The sequence below is a fragment of the Manacus vitellinus genome, unplaced genomic scaffold (genome assembly GCF_001715985.3).
Source record: "Manacus vitellinus isolate BGI_N305 unplaced genomic scaffold, ASM171598v3 scaffold_0_pilon, whole genome shotgun sequence".
Taxonomy (NCBI): Eukaryota; Metazoa; Chordata; class Aves; order Passeriformes; family Pipridae; genus Manacus; species Manacus vitellinus.
The window spans coordinates 53924790-53938873 of NW_021938789.1; the positions used below are offsets into that span (position 1 = coordinate 53924790).

Consider the following 14084-nt stretch of genomic DNA (forward strand, 5'->3'; position numbering starts at 1 on the left):
GGGCTGTTTCAGGGTCTGAAACTTTCAGGTAGGTGGGATTTTTTTTTTTTTGTAGAAGAGCCATGAAGTTTCTGACCTAGGTTGTCTCTACTGCTCACAGGTAGAAATATTGTCTCTAGCAATCACATGATTAGTTTGCTGGTGTATGATTTTTTTGCTTTATCCACCCATCAGATAGATAGCAGAAAAGGGGAATGGGCACAAAACTTCTTCCTGCTTTGAAATAAAGAAGGGGCAATTTGCAACTTAAATCCATTCCTCGTGTCTGTTTTCTATTTAGCTTTTATCATCTCCTCAATATGCTCTGTCAAAGAAGCAGGGAAGGTTTCAGGGTGTAAAGACACTCAGTAACTCAATCTTTTTTACTCATTTACTATGATTTTTTGATACAGTTTGAGGATGAAGTGTTTTGAGTAAAATTCAGCCAAGTTTCATTCCATACCATGCTCTTAGGCACTACCACAGAGCACTGTCAGAAAACTGTATTTAGGTTTATAACATATGAACATAGATTTATATGTATTTATACACGCATATATGTCACAGAGACAAAAGCACACAAAAATACATAAACCAATTTAAAGAACCTTTTTTAAAATACACTTTGAAAATTTGTGTGAATGTAAACATTGGGGGAACTCGTGCAGCAGAAGCCACTGTAGGTGCTAGCATTTTGACCTCTTAAATAAAAATATGCAGGATTATATCTTTCCCTTGAAATGAAACGGATGTTTAAGAATTTGTGGAATTTTGATTACTGCTTCTTAGCCTAGCACAAAGGATGCTGTAAATTGCCTAGCAGATTTGTGCATGAGGCATATTATATATGACATCATGCTATTTGATTCCACTTTTTAGTGAAAGGCTACCTATTAAAAATTTTTATAGCCAAACAAGGAATCTCTTGCCATATAGTCTTAATGGATGGAAGTACTAAGGAAATCATCAGTTTAAGTGTATGCAAGCAATAGTTTCTATATATTATTAATAGCATTTGTATGGTTAACAATGCTGATAACCTACTAAACCCCCTTAAAATCTTTGAACATTGTGTAGACAAAGAACTCTGTAAGCAATAAGGCACAAAGTATCCTTCTGCATGTCCAACTGTTCTGGACTTCCACAGTTCTACATTCACTAAGACTATAACCTCATGTTCACAATATGTAAGTGGTGTTGTGCATAGTTGCTCTGATAATAACTGTATTCTCAGAACTCTTTGGACAGCTTTAATAATGCTTCACTCTGTTCCACTGACCCTCATTTGAACTTAGATTTAACACAGCTATAGTCTAAATAGATTAAAAGGTTCATATAGTTTAAGAATTAACATGGTAGGTTAATTAAAAACACATTGTAAGGTGCCCCTCTGTGAGCATCTTTCATTCTTTTTGCTGATACAGATTATGTTTATTTTGTACAGAGCATTAGAATAAATAACACAGTATAGTACTGTATTATTAATACCTTTTTTTGGTATTAATCTGTGCTTAAGTGCCAAATGTTGATGCTATTTAAATGGTATCTTCCTATATTTGAATACTGAAGTGCTACAAATGTGAACTGCCCAGGTAATGTCCTGACCCATTGTAACATAAGTAAATAAAATGCTGGTGTGGACTAAAACATTTTACGACATACACCTGAAAAACAGCAACAACAACAACATGCAAAACATACTGGGGTTTTTTCCATACTGGTGCATGGAATATATCCACCACACAAATAAAAGTTAAAAGACAAATGGGCAGAGAGAAAATATAGTCACAGATAGATTCCATTTTGATATCTTCTGAAAAATTCCAGAGTGATTAATTCTAGGTGACAATCAGGTGAAATGATTGTATTCTACCAGTCACAGACACTGGACAGTTCCTGCCTGGTTCAGAAGAGCAAACCACCTGTGCAGTTCAAGCCAGTTTTTTTGGTGTCATAATCACATCAAAATCATTTCCAAAGGCAAATTCATCATCCAGTGGATCTCAGTTCCCAGAACATCACAGTTATAGTCAGTCCATCTACTCAGTCACCTCTAGAATTAGGTACAATGGTGCACATGTCTGAATTATTATGGAACAGTCACTGGGCTTCCTGTTGCAACAGCTTCATAGTGACTTTTTTTTTCCTGTTTCATTCCAAAATGGTATGAGAGTCCTTAATTTTCAGTTTATGCTGTCTTTATGGCTGCTTCGATCTGTATTGTGATTGTTTAATTCTTGATTTTTCCACTGAATGCTTGTTCCATTCATAGGCACTGAAGTCACCAGGCTCTTAGATTGGGAGCAGCAACAGCAAAGACATGACTGGAAATAAATTTAAAAATAAAATAAATAAAAGTTTAAGACAGATCTATCAATTCTATGCAGATAGCCAGCCATATTTTTCATTTAGAAATGAAAAGACAATTCTAGCTGAAGAGAGTGGTAGCTGCATTCAGAGAAATTTTTATCCTAGGATGCAAACAATTCTTGTGTTTAAACATCACAAATGCAGCAAATTGGGCCCAGCCTGTGCCTCTTATTTAAGAAAAACTTTCACAGTATGAAAATGGGAATTTGTTAGACTAAAGTAAATAGATTGGGAACTGACAGAATTCAATGCATATTGTTAAGGGCTGGGTTGATGTTTTTTCCCCCTCTTTATCACTGTCCTTCAAGCTTGGGGATCAGTATGCTGCTTAGCATGTAGGAGAAAAGAAGAAAATTCCCCAACCTGTGACTTGGGTCTCTTCTGACATCTTAGAGAAGATAGAATTGTTTAGGAGAAGGGACAGTGAACATACTGAGGTGTATCATTTGGCACAATTAAGAACAGAAGGCCATTCAGGACCACACTCCCAGGTTGTTCACAGGTTGCTGTGTTCAGTTGTGTCTTCTGAAAGGAGCAGAAAGGATTCCTCAGCTATCCTCCCATCCCTTCACAAAAACTAGGGCCTAATTCTGGGTAGTTGGAATCTCTGCTTGAGGGGAAGGAGTCAGAGCCTCAGAGGAACAATGCCAATAACAGCAGTAGATCCATGGCTTCTGTGAACTCAACGAGAAGGGGGTGTTGCAGAGAGGTAAAGCCAGACTTAAGATCTAAGTACGATCTATCTATGGGCGGGTATGTAAAACAGCAACAGAGGCAGGGTGAGAAACACGAATACAAAACTGAATTAATGACCTTGATACTAGGAGGCAAAGGGAAAGCTGTAATGAGAAGCTGGGAAGGATTAAAAAAATTGCTGAAAATTCTTTAACTAGAGTTTTTGGGTGGCAGTTATATTTGGAAGGACAAATGGGAAGAATGAATTAACATCACGAAGAGCAGCCTGATAATACCCTCTGTTACTTCTCCCTTTCACCTGAGTACAAGTTGAGGCCTATTATCCTCTCCACAGTTCCCAAATGAAGTAGGGGACAGTAAAAAGCAAAGCTGACTTCTTATTTATCATGTAAAAATACTCCCTTAAAATAGTTTGTAAATCTGAGCAGGTTATAAATAACAGGTATTGCCTAGTCTAGAAATTCATTGTTTTTTACAGTAGCTTGGGTTCTGCCTATTCTCAGACTTAAAGTTTAGTGGTACAGTCCTGTCATCTTTTGTTTTTCTTTGCTGGTAGTTATTTTAGTCTTCCTTTTCTGTTTCATTCCTTTCTTTACCTCTCATTTTTTTTCTTCCTGTATTGCCTTTACTAAGGGGACAAGGACTCGCAGAGGCACATTGTCACAAAGAAATTGTTTTAGCCTTAAAATATATTTGCATGTGTAGGAACTGGAAAAATACAAGTAGAAGACATAATGTGTATTTAATTGCCAAAGTCAACTCAGGTACCAGGTTTGGTACCTGGCATTCAAGGCTGAAAATTTTAGTTGTTAATGGGATTGTTTAATGTAGGCATCTTGGTGTCATTGAGAGTGGAAAGTATGTTATCAACCAAATTCTATTCCATGTAACAAGTCACACTGCAGTATTTATAAGAGCATGTCTATCTCAGTTTACATGTTTGCATATGAGGACTATGTCAAACTTATTTATTGGTTTAGCGTTTCACATAAGTGGATAGTTCCTCTTTCAGTTTGGTATGTGTGCTATGTGAGCTGCTGAACTGGACAATTTATAATCTTTCATTCCTTTGCATGCCTCTTCTCCCAGCTGTTAGAAATAGATAACAACTAAGTGGTTTAATACAGTTAGTTAACTGGACATGAAATCTTATCAGGAAGATCTTACCTGGAAACAGTTTTTAAACTTCTTGCTCACAAAATACAGAGCTATGGGGTTTATACAAGAGTTCATGGTTGCCAGGTTGATGCTGATATAATCCAAGGGCAACAAGAAACTAGGAAAGAGAAAGCAAAACATTTAAACAGCTCATATGCTACAGAAGCATCCGTGTTCTTTGTGGTTACAGTCTCTTCTGTCGCAGAAACTAATTCTCTCTTACCTAACTCCCTCAATCTAATCTTGTACCATGCCACATCTATAATAATCTGTCTCACAGAACTTCAAAGAAGCCAGAGGAAAGTGATTGAAGTGGTGACAGACAACATTTATTGAAATTATGCTACCCCATTACCACTGAAACTGCTGAAAATGGCTGCAGCTGAAAATCAAAACCACGGTTGCAAGCACAGTGACATCACTCGTATCAATTCCAAGTAGGCAGCATTATATTTTTTTCAGTATTGACTGTTGACACAGAAAATCAAGTACCTGAGCAGTTCACATCTGCTGGGGTCTTTTTCATTGTATACCATTTTCTTCAAAATTCGGCTCAAATGGAGAGGGAACCAGCAAAGAGCAAAAATCACCACTAAACAGAAAACTGTCTTTGCAACTTCTCGCCGCTAGAAAAAGAAGATAACAGTGTACATTGAGTGCCTAATTCATTCTGGCAGGTGATTGTAGTGTAGTAATGTTGGCAGCAAAGTGAGTCATCTCGATAAAGCATGCAAGATTCCCAAAATGAAGCTTCCAGACTACCTGATATCTCTGAGTTCTTTTTTATAGGACTTGTCCTGTTCTTGATTCTGAGCGTCCTCAACGCAGCCTGCTCATCACTGGAGCAGCTGGAGCACACAGGTCATTGCCAGAGCATTGTAGAAGTTAGCCCAGGAAAATCCATTGCTGGTCTTTCCTGAACCTGATTACTTTGCCAGTACTTCTTATTCCTTTATACTGGATTAGTTTTCTGGCAATCCCTCAGATAGCCCTCTTTTGTCAAAAAGATACATAACCTGCAAGAAAACCTTTTCATGCGTGAGGCAGCAGAGTTCACACCTGCTTGATAAATGAGTTGTACCTAATCCTTGATGTGGGGCAATCCATAAACCCGAGGCACCTAAATCAACTTGCAATAAAAGTTCCATTCAACCACATACCAAGCCAGGATGTCAAATTCTCCTGATATATTCTTTTTTATTTAATATGTATAGTGTTACATAAAGGGATACTACTACACAGTATATTAATTTTGTGATCCTTACTGTGTGATCTTGATGTTCTCAAGCAAATAGTTCCTCTACAAACAGCATTTTAGAAATGTCTGTATTACAGCTTAATCTCGTAATACTTAGTCAGGAACTAATTTCGATTTAATGGGTATTTTATGTGGCTCTAGAGAGTTACAGATGTTTTAGTGGACTCTTGACAATGCATACCAGTGGTGTTTGGTAGGCATGGGTTTAATAAAGAGAAGCATATGAAGGAATAAGGATACTACTTCTGAAATTGCCACTGTAATGTAACAGTAAAGCACTGCAAGACTTATTAAAAAACTTAAAGTTGTATGTGTGGTTACAGTCTTGTTAGGCTTTGAATACAACTATTATAGTTTCCTCTTTTTTATTAAAGCAGTTTTTATCAAAATATGAGAAGTATTGTGACTAGACATTACTGTGGACAAGGCTGGAGGGAAGGTAGGAAGGAAGGAAGAGGGGCAAAAGGCGATAGTTAAAAAGCATTTGTAAACTGTGGCATAGAGTCATCCTCCAGCACCCAGCCTGAGTGGCTTACTGGGCACTGCACGTCAGATGGGAAAGCTGGAGGGTGGATTTCCCCACCTCATACATACTATTCTTGTTCTAATGGGTGGAGTAGCTCGTGTGTGGCCCTGGGACAGACTGTGCTCCGGGCCCTGGGGCCTGATGAGGGGAAAAAGTGGAGGAACTGCACAAGGGGAGGATTTTCCGGTCAGCCCTGGTCTGGAATGAACCAGCAGAGGAGGAACCTCTGAGAGAACTCACTCTGATGCAGAGAGGACAGCTTTAGGGATTCACATCTGTGAATATGGCATTTGAAAGAAAAAGTGGGATCTAAAGGGCTGATGTTATCGCAGGGGAAAAAGAGCTGTGGATTGTTTTTTAAATTTGAGTTAGGCACTAAACATCAGACAGTGCTGCAAAAACAGCAAAGCGAGACCTGACGGGTCTGTGAGCGACTTTGTTCTGTGATCGTTTGTTTGTGCTGTTCTCCCGCTGCTCTTTTCAAAGCAGCTACAGCAGTGCCACTGCAGCAGTGCAATAACCCTGAAAAACAAAATCCACTCTGTTCTAAACTAGGTTATTGCTTTTTATATGAAACTAAAGTTACATATCAAAGACTGCCAAAAGGAGGGAGGTTCCACGGAGTCATATCTTTATAAATAAGAAGAAACATTTTTTTGGCAAATCTTTGTAGTTAAATTTCAAAGCATTTAGCCAGTAGGGATTTGAGGTTAAAGAGCACAACTGTCATACATACAAAAAGAAAGAAACTGGCTAGTTTTCTGAGCATACTGTCTTCAATCCCTCCTTATACTGTGATTTAGTCTTTTGTTCCAGGTTTAAATGGATATTTAACATCATAAACAACCTACATCCTCACTTTCCACTTCTGTAGTTTGCTGTATTCAAGTACGCTTTGAAACATTTCTAGGCTAACCCACAGAGAGAAGAACAGTATGTTCAAACAACGGTGTTTCTAATATTTACCTGCTTAAGGTGTTCACTGAGAGCAATTCTCAAGTTGCTGTTTCTTCTGTTTAACATTTCACAAGTCATTAACGTGTAAAAGATGGCAGTGCACATCAGTGGCATGCAGAAATAGAAACCAAACAGCCACCAATCCTTTGCATCTTTGTAAAACTGTAGATAAAGTAAAGAAAAGAGAAGATATTTTCTTGTGATTCGATACAAAATACCACAGAAAGGTCCTGGAAAGCGTGACAGTGCACTTTTATCTGTCTGTTTATTCTTACTGTTGATCTGGTTTAGACCAACATCAAAATGAGGATTGTGGCATTGTAAATGTTAACTTACAGATAGCCTGCTTGTACTTTTGTAGCAGTCTGTCTGTAGTTGGAATTAATTTTTGTTGGTTGTGCTTTCTGAACATTTACGCTCCTTCATGAAAACTGGAATCCAGTTGCATGAAAAAGACATGCCCAAATGTAGACAGTGTCAGTTTGAGATAACAAACCTTACTAAAAGCCTGTCTCAGGAAATGCCATTTACCTCCACAGCTTCTGTCCTGATTCCAAAAAAGGAAAATCCGAAATGTCTTGTAAGTTTAATCACCTTTTGTTATCAGTGAAAAGGTTGGCAGTGGGTTTGCTTATGTACTGGGCAGATAGGAGCCACTTCATAAGTGCTTGTCTGATATTTGCAAAGCTTGGGGTGGCTTCTGGTGGTACAGTTACTTTTAACCCTTTGCCTGCCATTCATACCATCTGATAGAGTGGTACTTGACAGAATAGCAGTACTTTGCTGTGTAATTTTAAGTATTAGCTGTGACATCAGCAGTGCTGTAACTTAATACGTTTACATGTTGTGGGAAATACTCCATTTGACCAAACATGAAATTACTGTTTTCTGTAGACTTTCGAAAATATCGTATCTTGGTTTTTAACTTTTGTGCTCAGCCAAAAGTTTGCACTAAAATATGGCATTTTAAACACTTCCTGTCTGTGTTATTAGTGTAAAAGGGATGTGTCATACTCTTTCCCCTATCTTGTTTATTCCGAGCGGATGTGCTCTGGTAACATCTCAGTTCCCACACCAAATGTCAAAATGCTTATGACTGAGGATTTTATGAATGCTGTTTGAAAAAGCCAAACTTTTGACATCTTGTTTGCAGTTAAAACCAAACAGTATTAAACTTTGAAAGATGAAAAAAAAATCAATGTGATTCATACAACAGTATGTGTTAATTTTAAAATCCACTTTAGTTATACTAGAAAGTTGATTTACTCAGAAATAGGGAATGCTTTTGATTTTTCTCCCTCTGCCCCAACACAGCTGCATACAAAATTTGCTAATTTAGATTATGCTGCTGGTGTCTAGGCCACAATCCCACCTCACTTTGGGACACTGCCTCGAGTTGATTAACTTGTTTCCTCCTCCTCATTAGCCTCCTCCCTGAGGAGGAGCTACAGTCTGCTGCATAGTTGCACTTTCCTTGGGGGCAGAATTTCCCCTACTGGGAATGGATCTTCTGCCAGCAGAAAACTGGAAAACAATATGCCTTGTATTTGAAGAGTTTGTACTGAGGGCAAATGTAATTGCTGCTCCTTCTGCAGAGAAAGGGATTACAAATACATGGAGACAATTATATTTGCCGTGGCAAATTCTTCCGACTCAGACTAGAATCGTATTGGCTGGGCAGCACAAAATGTGTACTGCATGAATCCATGCCATGTTTACAAGGAAAACTTCCTCTCCCATCAGTCTGCCAGGCTGCATGGGCATTGCCTGTCTGTCAGGAAAACACACACTGAGGTCTGTGTCACAACCCTGACCATCAATTCTGGGTGAGGACCTGGCTTTGGGAAGTTATAAAACCTACTCAAAAATGTCTGTAAATGATTAATTGTGGAATCTGAGTTTCACAAAGCTTACATCAAAGCACAAAAATGGGTTGATTTAAGAGAAGTAGACATTCTTTTGTTTGTCTTGAAAGCCCACATGGAACTGGTTTTCTACAGGAAATGTGCATTTTAAACAAGTTTCCTAGTGCACTCAGCCTCTTGGGAATCATGGTCTAGCATGAATCTTTTGAGTCTTTCAAGGATAGTTTTAAGCAGAAATAAAACTCCTATTAAAAACAAAAGTTAATAATAAATCCTTCCCAAAGTTTAGTAACTGTTTGTTGTGGTGTTTGTGGTAGTAAATACTATAGTTAAGGTTAAAATGGTATTCCCATTTTAATCTCATGTTTGTACTTGTTTGCAAAACCTTGAAACACAAAGCTCTCCATTTTGACTGACACATCCAACATTTACTCTCAGCTTGGGCATAACTGCTGGTTTGTTTCCTTGAAAATCAAACTGGTGTGGGGAGATTTGGCACTTTTGAATTATACTGGGCAAGTAAAAGATATTAATTCCTACTAATAAAACATACCACAGTATTCAACTTCCAACATTCAGGCCATTAAGTTAGCATGCCTGTGGAAGACCTGAACTATAGTGCTTTTGAGGAAAGGGAAGAGAAAACTGTTCTTTTTCTTAGGCAGAGTGGAAATGAAGATTAAACCATTTAATCCAGGTGCATTTGTGGAGAAAAACAGCCATTACAAAAATGGAAATTTGCTGCAGTGAGCATTTCATAAATCAGAGTCTAATAACTACACTATATACAGTCATATAGTCTGTGGAGTTTAGAAACAAAGATATAGTAATTCCTGGGCAATTCCACTCCATCTTCACCTGCATTAATTATTTCCATTAGGGAATTCCTTTTGTCTTCTCTTGCAATTGTCTCTTGTTCTTTCTGCCATTCCTGCAGTCTGTATAACCCTACCAAAGTGGGGGATGTTCCTCTGAAAAACACTAACCATCCACACTTTTTATCTTCCAAAATGCCTAGCTCTATTTTGCCCTATCCTTCTCAATTCTAGGCCAAGCCGTGTTCTGTTCACTAAAAGGAGAAGTGCCAGACGTTCAAAAAAGAGAAACTTGCACTCTATCATGAAAAAATCTAGTCTAGAAAAAAATACAGTTTGTCTCAGGACTTGAGACCTGGTGCTATCTGCCTTCTCTGCAACAAATCAGAATATTACTCCTTTTGTTTTTTTTCATTACTGGGTGAATGGTGCCTGGCTTTTCTGTGGGTTCCCAAAGAAAATATTAAGATTTTTTTTAGTGTAAGGTAGAAAATCACTATCCCCCTATGCAGTAATCTACTAATTCTAGAAGTGACTTCTCACCTGACTTGCTTTGAACAAGCTAATGTGGGTATTGGCAACTGTTAAGCTGCAGGAGTCTAGAGGATGAGGGCTATGAAACATGCCAAAGCATCCTGGTGTGTCTCAGGCACTTCTCTTGCTCTCAAGATGCTGTATGTAGATGACAGCTGACAGTGCACAAGCTACCCAAGCTGGAGATGTGGGTCTGTCAGCTTTGTAGTCATGATTCCTTGTAAAGGAAAGGATTATGTTTTATTTGACTCTGTTAGTGTGTACAGCATGGCCCCACCATTTTCATTACGTGCCAAAAGATCTGGCTACTGCCTGTAAGATGATGACTAATCATGGTAAAACATGTGTTTTGACAGTTACAAGCTCCAAGGTGTTGTACCTGGAAACTCAAAACCTTCCAAGGCTCTGGCTACCCTGATACATCCCCTGACTGTACTTTAAGCAGGCCTTAATTGCAAATGTCTGTATTAAGAATCCTTGGTAGTGAAGAAATGAAAATGTTGTAAAGTCCCAGTTAGTCTCTCTGGCTAAAAGTAGAGACAAGTCGCTGTAAACATAGGATCCTCTTTGCACCAATACACATTAGAATACATTTTGCACTTTTATGCATTAATAAAACCTATTATAATCCAATATCTTAATTGTCTGACCTATATATACTGTGGATTGCAGAAAGAGAAGAAAGGATGTTACTTACCAACATAAAATTATTTGTAGGCTTGAGCATGCAGGTAACATAACTTTCATCCTTGTATCTGAAAGGTACCACAGCAAAACCAATTGCTTCTGGGATAGCCAGTATGAAGGACAGAAGCCAAATGGAGAAAATTTCAATAGCAGTGATCATAGGGATTCCAATTCCCTGAACACGGCTCCAGGAGGCAACTGCTCTGTACCTGGAAGAGACAGGCATTAGTTTCTAAACTGCTTATTTTACTTCCCTAAAGTAATAGCACCTTCCTGTTTGGAATTACAGTGCTACACGGATATATCATGGCATCCACTGGTAAAATAGTCTTCTTTAGTTGAGGAGAAAAATAGTTAAGAAAGGTTGTTCAGCTGCTTTAAAAAAATGTCAGAATAAGAAGTCACTGAAGTAGATTAGAAATTGTAAGGACCTGTGTCATTTAACTGTCCTGCAAGTATTATTTTCTTCCTCAGGCATGCCCTCATTTTCTGCCCCCTTGAATCCTGCTAGATACTTTTGGATATGTGCAGATGCCACCTCTATTCTTAACAACTTCCCAAGATGTGAGCCAAGATTAAAGTTTTCAGAGAAAGGCAAATGGGGTGGTGATTTTAGTGATGACAGCAGTGTGGAGTATGAAAGGGCACCAGCAGGCACAAGAAGGTGAAAGGCGTGGGGAAAGAGATGCCCTCAAGAGACCAGGAGGATTCAGCTTGTAAGTATGTGGCTCTGAAATGCAAAGATGTGTGTGAGCTTTGGCAAGGCAAGGAAAGAAGGGGAAATTAGAAGGCTTTAGGTTGGAGGATTAGGTTGTGGAAGGATTAGGGTGGGATGGTAGAGAGGTAATAGGGCAGAGTACAGAATTTTGGCATGGGTTTGAAGGATTGGAGATAATAAAGGTTTAAGTAAAGGAGTAGTTAAGAACTCTGGATTAGGATGCTTTGAGTGTACTGGGAAGTATTGGATTTTGAATTTCTGAGACGGAAGGAATGAAGATCTTCCAATGGAAAAAATATTAGTTAAGGGCTGTAGGACCTAGGCTACAGAGATCAGTAAAATTTAGCTATTAAAAGGCTTCCTCACTCTTTCTTTAACTAACACACTAATATGGGATTCACACACAAAGCATTTCTTCTCATTTCTTGTATCACACCCTTTTTTTGGTTTGGAAGGATGCTTATCAGCTGGATGGAAAACTTGTGAATTGAATCCCCTGTAGCCTTGGTGTTGGAGGAAGGAAGAAGGGATGAAGGCAAGTCTGTCCAGGCTGTAAGCCCCTCACAAAACCTTCAGAAAGCACTGTTACAGAACATCACTGGAAGGTGTCAGAGCCTGGTGTGCCATCATTTCTGCAGTAAACAGAGTAGAAACCTTTGCTTTGATATCTATAGCAACACCACGTGCAGCACAGGCACAAGTGTGTACTATGGAGAGGCTCTCACTACAGAAATGTATGTATAAATACTCTGAACGTGCTATAGCAAACTATAATTTGGACTTGCAGATTAAAAATAAAAACATTTTCTAAAGGCATCCTTATCTTCAAAGAATATGAAAAAGAAGGAAGGCAGTGGTTCACACATGGAAAGGAGGTCTCTGAGATTAGAATTTTGAGACCATCTGAACAAATAAAACTATACTGGGAGAATTAAGAAATTAATATCCAGTATCATATCTTCTCATAAATATTCATATTAAAATCCAGATTTAATTTTAAGTAATTTGTCATCCTATCCTGTTTCATTTTGCCGAATACAAAATTTTGGCTTTGATGACTAAACGGAATATTCAGAGAAACTTAACCTTTTACACAAATGCTCAAATATTTGTGAACTTTGGACATTTAACAATCAGTTTGAAGTTTACTTTCTACAGACTGGCAGTATTATGACTGGCCCCACCAGCTGCACAAGGTACTGTCCCTTCCTTGACTGACTGATGCTCTTGGCAAGCAGGGACCTGGACACCGTATACATTTTTCAAGCAGCAAATGTAAAGTTTGTGTTGTGCCACTGGTGTAACTATGTAAGTGACAACAAATAGGTTGCAAATGGTGAATCCAGTAATTTTCTTTCTTGCAGTTTTGTACCTGTTCTTTTTGAGTTGCGTCTTTTTGAGTTTTGCACAGGAGAAGATCGGTATGCACAGCAGTAAGGATCTGGGTGCCATATGTATTTTATTAGACTTTTTTTTTCAGTTCACGATTCAAATAACTATCAGATAAGGAATTATTAGCTGAATAGTTTTATGAATGGTTTCAGCTAAAACGTAAGAAGCTCAATAATTAGATCATAATCTGCTGAATGCATATTAACCTACAATTACTTGGTCTCTTTACTCTCCGCTGTAGGAGTAATTTGAAAAATAGTGGTAGTACAACTTTTCAAGTGGGTGTTCTGTGAGTTATGTAATATATAGGATCTTTGTCTAGCCACAAACCTCCTGTAATTAGGAGTGAGAAAATACTGCAGGGTTTATTTCCCCTCATACTTGGAAAATACAGGATGTCTTCCAGGGAACTGGCAGAAAATACACGCATAATGCATTACATTTAGTTCCTCGATCTAAAATCTGTGTGTGATTTGTGTAACTTTTCTTTTCTTTCTGTTTATTTCCCTCTTTTCTCCAACCTTATCTAAAATACTCACATTTTCCCCAGGTCACTTCCTTTTCTCTGTTTAATGTTGTGGCTCCTCTTTTTTCTCCCCTTTTCATTTTCTATTGCTCATGCATGTGCTGTCAACTTTAGTATATTGTGTCCTTCAACTACTCTCTCCCCTCTGTTTTCTTCTTCTCCCTCTTCCTCTGTTCTTAGCTGCTTATTCCAACTTGGTTTTCAAGGACTCTACAGTCCCTCCTGCTATTTAGAGATGCACAGTGTTTAACAACAAGGGATCATTACATCATAAGTATACATATAAGCAATTAAATATAATTAGCTGTAATTTCCTTAAAGCATTTCTTTCAGAAGGACATCTTGTCTGGAGCTGAGAACATCAGTAGGTGCTTTTGCTTTCCTGTTCCTTTTAACTACCTTAGAAAATTAGGTGTTCAAAGCGCCCACTAGTATAACATGTTTCTGTTCTGCAAGTGTCATCAGGCAGTAAGAGTGAAAAGCCACGCAGGGAAGATCAGAGACTAGATAAAGGATCTAAGAAGCAGTCACTGCCAAGATTAGTGTCAGAAATGTTCCTAAATGGCACTAGTCTTGATGGTACCAAACTGTTCCACTTCATTA

General features: G+C 38.3%; 1 protein-coding gene across 1 annotated transcript in view; it reads right to left on the bottom strand.

Moving 5' to 3' along the window:
* Positions 1 to 434: 434 nt before the first annotated feature.
* Positions 435 to 14084, bottom strand: part of EDNRA (endothelin receptor type A) — a 32173-nt gene continuing 18523 nt past the window's right edge. The window contains exons 4-8 of the mRNA XM_018073525.1: positions 10856 to 11054; positions 6954 to 7106; positions 4696 to 4829; positions 4213 to 4321; positions 435 to 2303 (exon numbers count right to left, since the gene is read on the bottom strand). Coding sequence (XP_017929014.1) covers positions 2163 to 2303; positions 4213 to 4321; positions 4696 to 4829; positions 6954 to 7106; positions 10856 to 11054 — 736 coding nt within the window. The 3' untranslated portion in view covers positions 435 to 2162. The remainder of the gene's footprint in view (positions 2304 to 4212; positions 4322 to 4695; positions 4830 to 6953; positions 7107 to 10855; positions 11055 to 14084) is intronic.